The 17,405-nt window shown below is 41.7% G+C and overlaps 1 protein-coding gene across 1 annotated transcript; it reads right to left on the minus strand.

Annotated features, from left to right (window-relative positions):
- Positions 1-3,204: 3,204 nt before the first annotated feature.
- On the minus strand, positions 3,205-5,131 carry LOC142992033 (SCAN domain-containing protein 3-like). Its single transcript, XM_076142298.1, has 3 exons — positions 4,410-5,131; positions 3,425-4,191; positions 3,205-3,209 (listed from the first exon to the last, which is right to left on the minus strand). The coding sequence occupies exons 1-3, from the start codon at positions 5,129-5,131 to the stop codon at positions 3,205-3,207; spliced, it is 1,494 nt and encodes a 497-aa protein (XP_075998413.1).
- Positions 5,132-17,405: the final 12,274 nt, after the last annotated feature.

The following is a 17,405-nucleotide window of genomic DNA, read 5'->3' on the forward strand; positions in this document are numbered from 1 at the left end:
ATCAGAATCAGAATCAGAATTGCTTTATTTGCCAATTAAGTATACACTTAACAGGAATTTGCTGTGGTTCTAGTTGCGAACGTATAACATGTAGAAAAGACAACAAAAAACAAAATATAAAACAACATAAAACAACATGTACAAACAGCAGCTCGGCGAATACTTAAATTAAAAACACACTGAATTAATTAAGTCAACTAAATGAATGCTGATGAATAGAGTGTTAAAAAACGTGCAGGGGATTATTGTAATAAATTAACTTAAGAATACTGCTAAATAAAGTGAATGTGCAGGGGTTTATTATGAGTCAGTGGAAGACCCAGGCCTTGTTGATAAGGCCCACTGCAGAGGGGAAGACACTCGATTTGTGGCGTGAGGTTTTGGTCCTGATGGACCTCAGCCTCCTGCCAGAGGGGAGGGTTAAAAACAGTTTGCGTCCAGGGTGGGAGGGGTCGGCCAGAATCTTGCCTGCCCGCTTCAGGGTCCAGGAGGCGTACAGGTCCTGGAGGGACGGCACGTTGCAGCCGATCACCTTCTCCGCACAGCGTTTGATACGCTGCAGCCGGCCCTTGTCCTTGGCAGTGGCTGCAGCGAACCAGACGGTGATGGAGGAGGTGAGGATGGACTCAATGATGGCAGAGTAGAAGTGTACCATCAATGTCTTTGGCAGGCTGAACTTCTTCAGCTGCCGCAGGAAGAACATCCTTTGCTGGGCTTTTTTGCTGAGGGAGCTGATGTTGAGCTCCCACTTGAGGTCCTGGGAGATGATGGCTCCCACCACCAATTCACCAGACGGTCAATCTCCTGCCTGTAGGTGGACTCGTCCCCATCAGAGATGAGTCCAATGAGGGTGGTGTCGTCCGCAAACTTCAGGAGCTGGACTGATTGATGACTGGAGGTGCAGTTGTTTGTATACAAGGAGAAGAGTAGAGGGGAAAGAACGTAGCCTTGAGGGGAACCGGTGCTGATGGAGCGTGAAGCAGAGACGTGTTTCCCCAGCTTCACGCGCTGCTTCCTGTCAGTCAGGAAGTCTCTGATCCACCTGCAGGTGGAGTCGGGCACGTGGAGCTGGGAGAGCTTGTCTTGCAACAGTGAGGGGATGATGGTGTTAAAGGCAGAGCTGAAGTCAACAAACAGGATCCTGGCGTAGGTTAAAAGGGTAGGGTAAAAGCCCCTATCTTGGTCAATTTAAGAGCTAGAACTCTACATTGTTCAAACGCAGCATCTACAGGACACGAGGATCATTCAATTACATTTTTGGTCAAATTTCCCACATGGACCAAATCGTTCGATTGTGTGAAAAGCCCATATCTTGGACAAGGAAAGAGCTAGAGCAGGGGTGTCAAACCCAGTGAACAGTCCTCAAAGTCTTTGTGTCACTTCCCTCCCCAACAGCAAACGAGCAGACTGTCCCAGTAACTCAGCTCAGCTGTGCTCTGGTGGCCTGCAGACACACAGCTGGTCCTTGTATGCAGGAGAATCTAAAGAGTCTCAGAAGAGTCTACTGCCTACAAGGACCTGCAGCAGCAGTTGTGCCAGACTTTCACGAAGTCATGAATCGGAAGCATGAGCGTCTGGTACAACTGGACAGACTCTGCGGAGTCTAGTGGCTACAAGGGCCTGCTGTGCACTACTACAGTCCAGCTGCTCGACTCAGAATAAATACAAATTATTTACATTGTAGTTTCCGAAAAACACATCCTCAACTTGTACTCCTTGTGATCAGCAACTTGTTTCTCTTTATCTGTTTTCTGAAGAGCTGCTGAGAATGCAGTATTCCATTTAACCACAAGAGGGCGACATATACATATTCAACTTCAAAGTTGACGTAGTTTAAAATTGATATCATAATAGCTTTATATACATTAAAGAATCAATATTTACAATATTGATTATTATTGTTATTATTATTATTATTATTATTATTATTTCTTATCCACACATTATTCAACGCTATTGAAATCTGAATAGAGCATAGGTCGGCAATAGGCGACCTATGTTTTTGCTCGTGAGCAAAAACATCTGGCCCGCGAGGTTGTTTGAACTAGATTAGATAATGAAAATGAAAAAACATGAAATCGGACTGCCAGTCTGATGGAGCGGGAGATCGGCAAACGGATCGGTGCGGCGTCGGCAGTGAAGCGGACTCTACTACGTTCCCACCCTCACCTATGGTCACGAACTGTGGGTAGTGACCGAAAGAACGAGATCGCGGGTACAAGCGGCCAAAATGATTTTCCTCCGTAGGGTGGCTGGGCTCTCCCTTAGAGATAGGGTGAGAAGCTCAGTCATCCGGGAGGAGCTCAGAGTTGAGCCGCTGCTCCTTTGCATTGAGAGGAGCCAGTTGAGGTGGCTCGGGCATCTGATCAGGATGCCTCCCAAACGCCTCGCTGGTGAGGTGTTCAGGGCACGTCCCACCGGAAGGAGGCCTCGAGGAAGACCCAGGACACGCTGGGGAGACTATGTCTCCCAGCTGGCCTGCGAACGCCTTGGGATCCCCCGGGAAGAGCTGGACGAAGTGGCCGGGGAGAGGGAGGTCTGGGTCTCCCTGCTAAGGCTGCTGCCACCGCGACCCGACCCCGGATAAGCGAATGAAGACGAGGCGAGACTGCCACTCTCAAAAATGCTCTTTATTTACAAACTTCATTTTCCAAAACAGAAAAATTTCCTCAGTCTAACAATAATGCTTATTTGTTTCTTTTGGATACAAGGGTGAATAAGCACATCAGCGAGGTGCAGCGTGAACGCTCAACATGCAAAAAAAAAATTAAGTCAGTGGACAGTGCCCTGGTGCAGACAGACTGTGAAAAGTAAAACACGAGTTTCAAACATAGCGTAGCCTACTCAAGTTATTACACCAAAAATGTAAACTGATAACAATACAATAGGGAGGCAGTAGTCGAGTGGGTAGAGCTTCCGCTTAAGAACCGGAGGGTTGCCGGTTCGAGTCCCTGCTGAGGTGCCCCTGAGCAAGGCACCGAACCCTCAATTGCTCCCCCCTCTGCGAAGGGTGATAATGTAATGTAAGTCGCTTTGGATAAAAGCGTCCGCCAAATGATCGTAATGTAATGTAATACACTTGCCCTGTCAAATCGGAACAAATCAGTGCAAAAAAGAGGCTCGACCATGGGCTGGAGTGCTCGAAGCTCCTGTTACGACAGAGCAGAAGTGTTACATTTACTGTATGCTTCGTAAGAATTAGGCCTAGCCTACGAGACATTCATTAAAAATTCAGTTCAGATTAGACACTGGTATAGATTACTTACCTAGTGTGAAAAGTGGCATCTCCCGCTTGTCACTATTTTCTGGATATCTGGTGAAATAGACGTCACTTTAATCCTCAGGCAGTTATCCAGATTTTTGTGAGTCAGTCTATTCCTCTCGTGCGTTTTTATTGCATTCATGGCTGAAAATGAGGACTCACACACGTAGGTGGAAGGGAACATTGTCAGAATGTAGTGTGCGACTTTCTTGAGGTTGCTGTATTCCTCGGAGCATAGTCGGCCAACCCAAAAGGCACACAGAGACTCCGCACTTCTCAGCGGATCTCGCACAACTGAGGTGGTTCGGAAATCAATCATTTCAATTTCCAGCGCAGCCTGATCTAAAGAGGGGATCGTTGCTTTTGCCAGGGAGGAGAAGTTGTCGGCTATTTTTACTGCAGGGTCACGTATAAAGTCAATGATGTCTTTGGGGATGGAGTAGTCATCAAACCGAGAGTTGAAGTTGGCTCGTAGCTTCTTGATGAAGTCAACCATCAGCTCCGTCACCTCTCCCGCTGTCCTCTTTAAGGTGCTGAAATGTAGGAGCCTGCCGGTGGATATGTCTGCCTCAAACATCTCAAGCATCCTCGTGAATGACTCCAGTTTTTCAACCATGTCCACGAGTGTTTTGTCTCTCCCCTGTGGCTGAAGGTTCAGCTGGTTTAGGTGGCCAAATATGTCAGATAAAAACGCTACATTGGACATGAACTTTTCATCTTCCAGCAGGATAAGGTGGTCAGCTGCTGCTATGCTCTTGCTCATTCCAAGGAACGCCTTGATCTCATTCAATAGCACGCAGAAGCGATCCAGCGCTTTCCCCTTGCTTAACCAGCGCACATCATTATGAAGTAGCAAGTCATCGTCGGTGGCATCTTCTGACTCTGCCACAAGTTGTCGGAAAAGCCTATGCTGGGTGCTTGATGTACCTCTGACAAAATTAATGACTTTCATGACTTTGTCCATGATATCCCTTAGTTCGCCACTCAGTCTGGCACAAAGGACACTTTGGTGGATGAGGCAGTGCAGCCCATGGATTTGGGGGGCGATTTTTTTCAGCCTAGTCACCAGACCTCTGTGCTTTCCCACCATAGCAGGATTAGGATTAGGTTAACCCTCTCAAATGATAATGAATGCAACTGAAGCAACTCTTCCAGTTTCTCAAATACAACATCTCCAGTGGTGTGCCCTTCTAATGGAATTAGAGACAGCAGCTCTTCCTTGAAATCCTTCCCATCATAATATCTAACATAAACGCACAACTGTGCTACATCTGTTTTGTCAGTGCTCTCGTCTATGGCTAAGGAGAAGTAGTTTGCGCGACTGACACCGTCGATAATTGCACCCTGCACTGCGTCGGACAGCACTTCTATGCGGCCGGCAGCGGTCCTCGCAGAGAGGGACATCTGTTTCACTGACCCGATCACACCATCCATCGACTTGCCGGTATCAAGTTCCTCCAAAACTTTCACCATCATCTCCATAAAGACCTCTGCATCAACAAACGGCTTGTTGTGCTTTGCGAGTACCCACGACGCTTTCAGCGATGCACTCGTTACCTTCTGTTGGGATGTGAGGCCTCGCACCAGGATCCTGCTGCTGTATGCATAACTTCCTTTCAGTGCTTCGATTTTGCGCTGTCGTGCCTCTGTCTTCGGAGGGAATGCAACCTTGAAATTAGCATGCTTCGTTTCGTGGTGCCGTCTAATATAATACTCTTTGCATACAGAGACACCCTCGTTACATATCAGGCATGTGGGCTTTGCATTTATAAAGCTGGGGAGGATGAAAGCATATTTCTCTGTCCATTCTTCATGAAATATCTTATTTTCGTTGTCAGTTTTGCTCTTCAGATTTTTTGATACAGCCATTTTTTGACACTTATCCACTTTGACTTTTTTTTGGATGGGCCATATCTTGGCCTAGGAAACACACAAAAAGCCCCAAATTCAATCACAACATCCCCATGGCACCAGGATTCTTTGGTGCAAGTTTGGAGTCATTTTGACAATTTTGTCCAAATTCCAATTCCTTTAAAAGCCCATATCTTGGACAAGGAGGAAGCTAAAGAGCTCAAAAAATCCACACACACACTCTGGGGGGCACGATGATTCATTGGTATGAGTTTAAAGAAAATTTAAATTTTGGTCATTTTTTTCAGAGGAGGTAAGGGGGGACTTATCCACTTTGACTTTTTTTTGGATGGGCCATATCTTGGCCTAGGAAACACACAAAAAGCCCCAAATTCACACACAACATCCCCATGGCACCAAGATTGTTTGGTGCAAGTTTGGTGTCATTTTGACAATTTTGACCGAAATCCAATTCCTTTAAAAGCCCATATCTTGGACAAGGAAGAAGCTAAAGAGCTCAAAAAATCCACACACACACTCTGGGGGGCACGATGATTCATTGGTATGAGTTTAAAGAAAATTTAAACTTTGGTCATTTTTTTCAGAGGAGGTAAGTGGGGACCCTTATCCACTTTGACTTTTTTTTGGATGGGCCATATCTTGGCCTAGGGAACACACAAAAAGCCCCAAATTCACACACAACATCCCCATGGCACCAGGATTCTTTGGTGCAAGTTTGGAGTCATTTTGACAATTTTGACCGAAATCCAATTCCTTTAAAAGCCCAAATTTTTGGACAAGGAAGAAACTAAAGAGCTCAAAAAATCCCCACACACACTCTGGGAGGCACGATGATTCATTGGTATGAGTTTAAAGAAAATTTAAATTTTGGTCATTTTTTTCAGAGGAGGTAAGGGGGACCCTTATCCACTTTGACTTTTTTTGGATGGGCCATATGTTGGCCTAGGAAACACACAAAAAGCTCCAAATTCACACACAACATCCCCATGGCACCAGGATTCTTTGGTGCAAGTTTGGTGTCATTTTGACAATTTTGGCCCGAAATCCAATTCCTCGAAAAGCCCATATCTGTGACAAGGAAGGAGATAGAGAGCTAAAATTTCAGACGCAGCATCCAGGCAGGAATGGTATGAATTTGTGTAAATTTGGGGCAAATTGGGGAATATTGAAAATTTTCTAAAAATGTTGACCCGTGGGTCATCGATTTTTGAAACTGGAGAAAACTTGAAAAGCCCATATCTGTGACAAGGAAGGAGATAGAGAGCTCAAAAAATCCACACACACACTCTGGGGGGCACGATGATTCATTGGTATGAGTTTAAAGAAAATTAAAATTTTGGTCATTTTTTTCAGAGGAGGTAACGGGGGACTTATCCACTTTGACTTTTTTTTGGATGGGCCATATCTTGGCCTAGGAAACACACAAAAAGCCCCAAATTCACACACAACATCCCCATGGCACCAAGATTGTTTGGTGCAAGTTTGGTGTCATTTTGACAATATTGACCGAAATCCAATTCCTTTAAAAGCCCATATCTTGGACAAGGAAGAAGCTAAAGAGCTCAAAAAATCCACACACACACTCTGGGGGGCACGATGATTCATTGGTATGAGTTTAAAGAAAATTTAAACTTTGGTCATTTTTTTCAGAGGAGGTAAGTGGGGACCCTTATCCACTTTGACTTTTTTTTGGATGGGCCATATCTTGGCCTAGGGAACACACAAAAAGCCCCAAATTCACACACAACATCCCCATGGCACCAGGATTCTTTGGTGCAAATTTGGAGTCATTTTGACAATTTTGACCGAAATCCAATTCCTTCAAAAGCCCAAATTTTTGGACAAGGAAGAAACTAAAGAGCTCAAAAAATCCCCACACACACTCTGGGAGGCACGATGATTCATTGGTATGAGTTTAAAGAAAATTTAAATTTTGGTCATTTTTTTCAGAGGAGGTAAGGGGGACCCTTATCCACTTTGACTTTTTTTGGATGGGCCATATGTTGGCCTAGGAAACACACAAAAAGCTCCAAATTCACACACAACATCCCCATGGCACCAGGATTCTTTGGTGCAAGTTTGGTGTCATTTTGACAATTTTGGCCCGAAATCCAATTCCTCGAAAAGCCCATATCTGTGACAAGGAAGGAGATAGAGAGCTAAAATTTCAGACGCAGCATCCAGGCAGGAATGGTATGAATTTGTGTAAATTTGGGGCAAATTGGGGAATATTGAAAATTTTCTAAAAATGTTGACCCGTGGGTCATCGATTTTTGAAACTGGAGAAAACTTGAAAAGCCCATATCTGTGACAAGGAAGGAGATAGAGAGCTAAAATTTCAGACGCAGCATCCAGACAGAAATGCCATCAATGTGTGTAAATTTGGGGCAAATTGGGGAATATTGAAAATTTTCTAAAAATGTTGACCCGGGTCATCAATTTTTTAAAACTGGAGAAAACTTGAAAAGCCCATATCTGTGACAAGGAAGGAGATAGAGAGCTAAAATTTCAGACGCAGCATCCAGGCAGAAATGCCATCAATTTGTGTAAATTTGGGGCAAATTGGGGAATATTGAAAATTTTCTAAAAATGTTGACCCGCGGGTCATCGATTCTTGAAACTAGAGAAAACTTGAAAAGCCCATATCTGTGACAAGGAAGGAGATAGAGAGCTACAATTTCAGACGCAGCATCCAGGCAGAAATCCCATCAATGTGTGTATATTTGGGGCAAATTGGGGAATATTGAAAATTTTCTAAAAATGTTGACCCGGGTCATCAATTTTTGAAACTGGAGAAAACTTGAAAAGCCCATATCTGTGACAAGAAAGGAGATAGAGAGCTAAAATTTCAGACGCAGCATCCAGGCAGAAATGCCATCAACGTGTGTAAATTTGGGGCAAATTGAGGAAAATTGAAAATTTTGGAAAAAAGTTGACCCCCGGGTCATCGATTTTTGAAACTGGAGAAAACTTTAAAAGCCCATATCTGTGACAAGGAAGGAGATAGAGAGCTACAATTTCAGACTCAGCATCCAGACAGAAATGCCATCAATGTGTGTAAATTTGGGGCAAATTGGGGAATATTGAAAATTTTCTTAAAAATGTTGACCCGCGGGTCATCGATTCTTGTAACTAGAGAAAACTTGAAAAGCCCATATCTGTGACAAGGAAGGAGATAGAGAGCTAAAATTTCAGACGCAGCATCCAGGCAGAAATGCCATCAATGTGTGGAAATTTGGGGCATATTGGGGAATATTGAAAATTTTCTAAAAATGTTGACCCGGGTCATCAATTTTTGAAACTGGAGAAAACTTGAAAAGCCCATATCTGTGACAAGGAAGGAGATAGAGAGCTAAAATTTCAGGCGCAGCATCCAGGCAGAAATGCCATCAATGTGTGTAAATTTGGGGCAAATTGGGGAATATTGAAAATTTTCTTAAAATGTTGACCCGGGTCATCAATTTTTGAAACTGGAGAAAACTTGAAAAGCCCATATCTGTGACAAGGAAGGAGATAGAGAGCTAAAATTTCAGGCGCAGCATCCAGGCAGAAATGCCATCAATGTGTGTAAATTTGGGGCAAATTGGGGAATATTGAAAATTTTCTAAAAATGTTGACCCAGGTCATCGATTCTTGTAACTAGAGAAAACTTGAAAAGCCCATGTCTGTGACAAGGAAGGAGATAGAGAGCTACAATTTCAGACGCAGCATCCAGGCAGAAATGCCATCAATGTGTGTAAATTTGGGGCAAATTGGGGAATATTGAAAATTTGGGAAAAAAGTTGACCCGGTCATCGATTCTTGTAACAAGAGAAAACTTGAGAAGCCCATGTCTGTGACAAAGAGGAGATAGAGAGCTACAATTCCAGACGCAGCATCCAGGCAGAAATGCCATCAATGTGTGTAAATTTGGGGCAAATTGGGGAATATAAAAAATTTTCTAAAAATGTTGACCCGGGTCATCAATTTTTGAAACTGAAGAAAACTTTTAAAGCCCATATCTGTGACAAGGAAGGAGATAGAGAGCTAAAATTTCAGGCGCAGCATCCAGGCAGAAATGCCATCAATGTGTGTAAATATGGGGCAAATTGGGTAATATTGAAAGTTTTGGAAAAAAGTTGATCCCCGGGTCATCGATTTTTGGAACTGGAGAAAACTTTAAAAGCCCATATCTGTGACAAGGAAGGAGATATAGAGCTAAAATTTCAGACGCAGCATCCAGGCAGAAATGCCATCAATGTGTGTAAATTTGGGGCAAATTGGGGAATATTGAAAATTTTCTAAAAATGTTGACCCGCGTGGGTCATCGATTCTTGAAATTAGAGAAAACTTGAAAAGCCCATATCTGTGACAAGGAAGGAGATAGAGAGCTACAATTTCAGACGCAGCATCCAGGCAGAAATGCCATCAATGTGTGTAAATTTGGGGCAAATTGGGGAATATTGAAAATTTTCTAATAATGTTGACCCGGTTCATCAATTTTTGAAACTGGAGAAAACTTGAAAAGCCCATATCTGTGACAAGAAAGGAGATAGAGAGCTAAAATTTCAGACGCAGCATCCAGGCAGAAATGCCATCAACGTGTGTAAATTTGGGGCAAATTGGGGAATATTGAAAATTTTGGAAAAAAGTTGACCCCCGGGTCATCGATTTTTGAAACTGGAGAAAACTTTAAAAGCCCATATCTGTGACAAGGAAGGAGATAGAGAGCTACAATTTCAGACTCAGCATCCAGACAGAAATACCATCAATGTGTGTAAATTTGGGGCAAATTGGGGAATATTGAAAATTTTCTTAAAAATGTTGACCCGCGGGTCATCGATTCTTGAAATTAGAGAAAACTTGAAAAGCCCATATCTGTGACAAGGAAGGAGATAGAGAGCTGCAATTTCAGACGCAGCATCCAGGCAGAAATGCCATCAATGTGTGTAAATTTGGGGCAAATTGGGGAATATTGAAAATTTTCTAAAAATGTTGACCCGGGTCATCAATTTTTGAAACTGGAGAAAACTTGAAAAGCCCATATCTGTGACAAGGAAGGAGATAGAAAGCTACAATTTCAGGCGCAGCATCCAGGCAGAAATGCCATCAATGTGTGTAAATTTGGGGCAAATTGGGGAATATTGAAAATTTTCTTAAAATGTTGACCCGGGTCATCAATTTTTGAAACTGGAGAAAACTTGAAAAGCCCATATCTGTGACAAGGAAGGAGATAGAGAGCTACAATTTCAGACGCAGCATCCAGGCAGAAATGCCATCAATGTGTGTAAATTTGGGGCAAATTGGGGAATATTGAAAATTTTCTTAAAATGTTGACCCGTGGGTCATCAATTTTTCAAACTGGAGAAAACTTGAAAAGCCCATATCTGTGACAAGGAAGGAGATAGAGAGCTAAAATTTCAGGCGCAGCATCCAGGCAGAAATGCCATCAATGTGTGTAAATTTGGGGCAAATTGGGGAATATTGAAAATTTTGGAAAAAAGTTGACCCGGGTCATCGATTCTTGTAACTAGAGAAAACTTTAAAAGCCCATATCTGTGACAAGGAAGGAGATAGAGAGCTACAATTTCAGACGCAGCATCCAGGCAGAAATGCCATCAATGTGTGTAAATTTGGGGCAAATTGGGTAATATTGAAAGTTTTGGAAAAAAGTTGATCCCCGGGTCATCGATTTTTGAAACTGGAGAAAACTTTAAAAGCCCATATCTGTGACAAGGAAGGAGATAGAGAGCTAAAATTTCAGGCGCAGCATCCAGGCAGAAATGCCATCAATGTGTGTAAATTTGGGGCAAATTGGGGAATATTGAAAATTTTCTAAAAATGTTGACCCGGGTCATCAATTTTTGAAACTGGAGAAAAGTTTTAAAGCCCATATCTGTGACAAGGAAGGAGATAGAGAGCTAAAATTTCAGGCGCAGCATCCAGGCAGAAATGCCATCAATGTGTGTAAATTTGGGGCAAATTGGGTAATATTGAAGGTTTTGGAAAAAAGTTGATCCCCGGGTCATCGATTTTTGGAACTGGAGAAAACTTTAAAAGCCCATATCTGTGACAAGGAAGGAGATATAGAGCTAAAATTTCAGACGCAGCATCCAGGCAGAAATGCCATCAATGTGTGTAAATTTGGGGCAAATTGGGGAATATTGAAAATTTTCTAAAAATGTTGACCCGGGTCATCGATTCTTGTAACTAGAGAAAACTTGAAAAGCCCATATCTGTGACAAGGAAGGAGATATAGAGCTAAAATTTCAGACGCAGCATCCAGGCAGAAATGCCATCAATGTGTGTAAATTTGGGGCAAATTGGGGAATATTGAAAATTTTCTAAAAATGTTGACCCGGGTCATCGATTCTTGTAACTAGAGAAAACTTGAAAAGCCCATATCTGTGACAAGGAAGGAGATAGAGAGCTAAAATTTCAGGCGCAGCATCCAGGCAGAAATGCCATCAATGTGTGTAAATTTGCGGCAAATTGGGGAATATTGAAAATTTTGGAAAAAAGTTGACCCCCGGGTTATCGATTTTTGAAACTGGAGAAAACTTGAAAAGCCCATATCTGTGACAAGGAAGGAGATAGAGAGCTACAATTTCAGACGCAGCATCCAGGCAGAAATGCCATCAATTTGTGTAAATTTGGGACAAATTGGGGAATATTGAAAATTTTCTTAAAATGTTTTCCCGGGTCATCAATTTTTGAAACTGGAGAAAACTTGAAAAGCCCATATCTTTGACAAGAAAGGAGATAGAGAGCTAAAATTTCAGACGCAGCATCCAGGCAGAAATGCCATCAACCTGTGTAAATTTGGGGCAAATTGGGGAATATTGAAAATTTTGGAAAAAATGTTGACCAGCGGGTCATCGATTCTTGTAACTAGAGAAAACTTGAAAAGCCCATATCTGTGACAAGGAAGGAGATAGAGAGCTAAAATTTCAGACGCAGCATCCAGGCAGAAATGCCATCAATGTGTGTAAATTTGGGGCAAATTGGGGAATATTGAAAATTTTCTAAAAATGTTGACCCGGGTCATCGATTCTTGTAACTAGAGAAAACTTGAAAAGCCCATGTCTGTGACAAGGAAGGAGATAGAGAGCTAAAATTTCAGGCGCAGCATCCAGGCAGAAATGCCATCAATGTGTGTAAATTTGGGGCAAATTGGGGAATATTGAAAATTTTGGAAAAAAGTTGACCCCCGGGTTATCGATTTTTGAAACTGGAGAAAACTTGAAAAGCCCATATCTGTGACAAGGAAGGAGATAGAGAGCTACAATTTCAGACGCAGCATCCAGGCAGAAATGCCATCAATTTGTGTAAATTTGGGGCAAATTGGGGAATATTGAAAATTTTCTAAAAATGTTGACCCGGGTCATCAATTTTTGAAACTGGAGAAAACTTTAAAAGCCCATATCTGTGACAAGGAAGGAGATAGAGAGCTAAAATTTCAGACGCAGCATCCAGGCAGAAATGCCATCAATGTGTGTAAATTTGGGGCAAATTGGGGAATATTGAAAATTTTCTTAAAATGTTGACCCGGGTCATCAATTTTTGAAACTGGAGAAAACTTGAAAAGCCCATATCTGTGACATGAAAGGAGATAGAGAGCTAAAATTTCAGACGCAGCATCCAGGCAGAAATGCCATCAACGTGTGTAAATTTGGGGCAAATTGGGGAATATTGAAAATTTTGGAAAAAAGTTGACCCCCGGGTCATCGATTTTTGAAACTGGAGAAAACTTTAAAAGCCCATATCTGTGACAAGGAAGGAGATAGAGAGCTAAAATTTCAGGCGCAGCATCCAGGCAGAAATGACATCAATGTGTGTAAATTTGGGGCAAATTGGGGAATATTGAAAATTTTCTAAAAATGTTGACCCGCGGGTCATCGATTCTTGAAATTAGAGAAAACTTGAAAAGCACATGTCTGTGACAAGGAAGGAGATAGAGAGCTGCAATTTCAGACGCAGCATCCAGGCAGAAATGCAATCAATGTGTGTAAATTTGGGGCAAATTGGGGAATATTGAAAATTTTCTAATAATGTTGACCCGGGTCATCAATTTTTGAAACTGGAGAAAACTTGAAAAGCCCATATCTGTGACAAGAAAGGAGATAGAGAGCTAAAATTTCAGACGCAGCATCCAGGCAGAAATGCCATCAACGTGTGTAAATTTGGGGCAAATTGGGGAATATTGAAAATTTTCTTAAAAATGTTGACCCGCGGGTCATCGATTCTTGTAACTAGAGAAAACTTGAAAAGCCCATATCTGTGACAAGGAAGGAGATAGAGAGCTAAAATTTCAGACGCAGCATCCAGGCAGAAATGCCATCAACGTGTGTAAATTTGGGGCAAATTGGGGAATATTGAAAATTTTGGAAAAAAGTTGACCCCCGGGTCATCGATTTTTGAAACTGGAGAAAACTTGAAAAGCCCATATCTGTGACAAGGAAGGAGATAGAGAGCTAAAATTTCAGACTCAGCATCCAGACAGAAATGCCATCAATGTGTGTAAATTTGGGGCAAATTGGGGAATATTGAAAATTTTCTTAAAAATGTTGACCCGCGGGTCATCGATTCTTGTAACTAGAGAAAACTTGAAAAGCCCATATCTGTGACAAGGAAGGAGATAGAGAGCTAAAATTTCAGACTCAGCATCCAGACAGAAATGCTATCAATGTGTGTAAATTTGGGGCAAATTGGGGAATATTGAAAATTTTCTTAAAAATGTTGACCCGCGGGTCATCGATTCTTGTAACTAGAGAAAACTTGAAAAGCCCATATCTGTGACAAGGAAGGAGATAGAGAGCTACAATTTCAGACGCAGAATCCAGGCAGAAATGCCATCAATGTGTGTAAATTTGGGGAAAATTGGGGAATATTGAAAATTTCCTAAAAATGTTGACCCGGGTCATCGATTCTTGTAAGTAGAGAAAACTTGAAAAACCCATGTCTGTGACAAAGAAGGAGATAGAGATCTACAATTTCAGGCGCAGCATCCAGGCAGAAATGCCATCAATGTGTGTAAATTTGGGGCAAATTGGGGAATATTGAAAATTTTCTAAAAATGTTGACCCGGGTCATCAATTTTTGAGACTGGAGAAAACTTGAAAAGCCCATATCTGTGACAAGGAAGGATATAGAGAGCTACAATTTCAGACGCAGCATCCAGGCAGAAATGCCATCAATGTGTGTAAATTTGGGGCAAATTGGGGAATATTGAAAATTTTCTAAAAATGTTGACCCGGGTCATCGATTCTTGTAAGTAGAGAAAACTTGAAAAGCCCATGTCTGTGACAAGGAAGGAGATAGAGAGCTACAATTTCAGGCGCAGCATCCAGGCAGAAATGCCATCAATGTGTGTAAATTTGGGGCAAATTGGGGAATATTGAAAATTTTCTTAAAATGTTGACACGGGTCATCAATTTTTGAAACTGGAGAAAACTTGAAAAGCCCATGTCTGTGACAAGGAAGGAGATAGAGAGCTAAAATTTCAGGCGCAGCATCCAGGCAGAAATGCCATCAATGTGTGTAAATTTGGGGCAAATTGGGGAATATTGAAAATTTTGGAAAAAAGTTGACCCCCGGGTCATCGATTTTTGAAACTGGAGAAAACTTGAAAAGCCCATATCTGTGACAAGGAAGGAGATAGAGAGCTACAATTTCAGACGCAGCATCCAGGCAGAAATGCCATCAATTTGTGTAAATTTGGGACAAATTGGGGGATATTGAAAATTTTCTAAAAATGTTGACCCGGGTCATCGATTCTTGTAACTACAGAAAACTTGAAAAGCCCATGTCTGTGACAAGGAAGGAGATAGAGAGCTACGATTTCAGACGCAGCATCCAGGCAGAAATGCCATCAATGTGTGTAAATTTGGGGCAAATTGGGGAATATTGAAAATTTTCTAAAAATGTTGACCCGGGTCATCAATTTTTGAAACTGGAGAAAACTTTAAAAGCCCATATCTGTGACAAGGAAGGAGATAGAGAGCTACAATTTCAGACGCAGCATCCAGGCAGAAATGCCATCAATGTGTGTAAATTTGAGGCAAATTGGGGAATATTGAAAATTTTCTAAAAATGTTGACCCGGGTCATCAATTTTTGAAACTGGAGAAAACTTGAAAAGCCCATATCTGTGACAAGGAAGGAGAAAGAGAGCCAAAATTTCAGGCGCAGCATCCAGGCCGAAATGCCATCAATGTGTGTAAATTTGGGGCAAATTGGGGAATATTGAAAATTTTCTAATAATGTTGACCCGGGTCATCAATTTTTGAAACTGGAGAAAACTTGAAAAGCCCATATCTGTGACAAGAAAGGAGATAGAGAGCTAAAATTTCAGACGCAGCATCCAGGCAGAAATGCCATCAATGTGTGTAAATTTGGGGCAAATTGGGTAATATTGAAAGTTTTGGAAAAAAGTTGATCCCCGGGTCATCGATTTTTGAAACTGGAGAAAACTTGAAAAGCCCATATCTGTGACAAGAAAGGAGATAGAGAGCTAAAATTTCAGACGCAGCATCCAGGCAGAAATGCCATCAATGTGTGTAAATTTGGGGCAAATTGGGGAATATTGAAAATTTTCTAAAAATGTTGACCCGGGTCATCAATTTTTGAAACTGGAGAAAATTTGAAAAGCCCATATCTGTGACAAGGAAGGAGATAGAGAGCTAAAATTTCAGGCGCAGCATCCAGGCAGAAATGCCATCAATGTGTGTAAATTTGGGGCAAATTGGGGAATATTGAAAATTTTGGAAAAAAGTTGACCCGGGTCATCGATTCTTGTAAGTAGAGAAAACTTGAAAAGCCCATGTCTGTGACAAGGAAGGAGATAGAGAGCTACAATTTCAGGCGCAGCATCCAGGCAGAAATGCCATCAATGTGTGTAAATTTGGGGCAAATTGGGGAATATCGAAAATTTTCCACAAATGTTGACCCGGGTCATCAATTTTTGAAACTGGAGAAAACTTGAAAAGCCCATGTCTGTGACAAGGAAGGAGATAGAGAGCTAAAATTTCAGGCGCAGCATCCAGGCAGAAATGCCATCAATGTGTGTAAATTTGGGGCAAATTGGGGAATATTGAAAATTTTGGAAAAAAGTTGACCCCCGGGTCATCGATTTTTGAAACTGGAGAAAACTTGAAAAGCCCATATCTGTGACAAGGAAGGAGATAGAGAGCTACAATTTCAGACGCAGCATCCAGGCAGAAATGCCATCAATTTGTGTAAATTTGGGACAAATTGGGGAATATTGAAAATTTTCTAAAAATGTTGACCCGCGGGTCATCGATTCTTGTAACTACAGAAAACTTGAAAAGCCCATGTCTGTGACAAGGAAGGAGATAGAGAGCTAAAATTTCAGGCGCAGCATCCAGGCAGAAATGCCATCAATTTGTGTAAATTTGGGGCAAATTGGGGAATATTGAAAATTTTCTAAAAATGTTGACCCGGGTCATCAATTTTTGAAACTGGAGAAAACTTTAAAAGCCCATATCTGTGACAAGGAAGGAGATAGAGAGCTAAAATTTCAGACGCAGCATCCAGGCAGAAATGCCATCAATGTGTGTAAATTTGGGGCAAATTGGGTAATATTGAAAATTTTCTTAAAAATGTTGACCCGCGGGTCATCGATTCTTGTAACTAGAGAAAACTTGAAAAGCCCATGTCTGTGACAAGGAAGGAGATAGAGAGCTAAAATTTCAGACGCAGCATCCAGACATAAATGCCATCAATTTGTGTAAATTTGGGACAAATTGGGGAATATTGAAAATTTTCTAAAAATGTTGACCCGCGGGTCATCGATTCTTGAAACTAGAGAAAACTTGAAAAGCCCATATCTGTGACAAGGAAGGAGATAGAGAGCTAAAATTTCAGACGCAGCATCCAGGCAGGAATGGTATGAATTTGTGTAAATTTGGGGCAAATTGGGGAATATTGAAAATTTTCTAAAAATGTTGACCCGTGGGTCATCGATTTTTGAAACTGGAGAAAACTTGAAAAGCCCATATCTGTGACAAGGAAGGAGATAGAGAGCTAAAATTTCAGACGCAGCATCCAGACAGAAATGCCATCAATGTGTGTAAATTTGGGGCAAATTGGGGAATATTGAAAATTTTCTAAAAATGTTGACCCGGGTCATCAATTTTTTAAAACTGGAGAAAACTTGAAAAGCCCATATCTGTGACAAGGAAGGAGATAGAGAGCTAAAATTTCAGACGCAGCATCCAGGCAGAAATGCCATCAATTTGTGTAAATTTGGGGCAAATTGGGGAATATTGAAA

Source organism: Genypterus blacodes, unplaced genomic scaffold, assembly GCF_046128005.1.
Source record: "Genypterus blacodes isolate CSIRO-AG114 ecotype Tasmania unplaced genomic scaffold, CSIRO-AGI_Gbla_v1 ptg000003l_1, whole genome shotgun sequence".
Classification (NCBI taxonomy): Eukaryota; Metazoa; Chordata; class Actinopteri; order Ophidiiformes; family Ophidiidae; genus Genypterus; species Genypterus blacodes.

What these genes read in the sequence shown, in the direction of transcription:
- LOC142992033 (XM_076142298.1), bottom strand. Translation starts at nt 5,131, where the DNA reads ATGGCTGTATCAAAAAATCTGAAGAGCAAAACTGACAACGAAAATAAG. An exon ending in GTATTTGAGAAACTGGAAGA is followed by an intron (nt 4,192 to 4,409) that starts GTTGCTTCAGTT and finishes TAATTTTGTCAG; the next exon opens with AGGTACATCAAGCACCCAGC.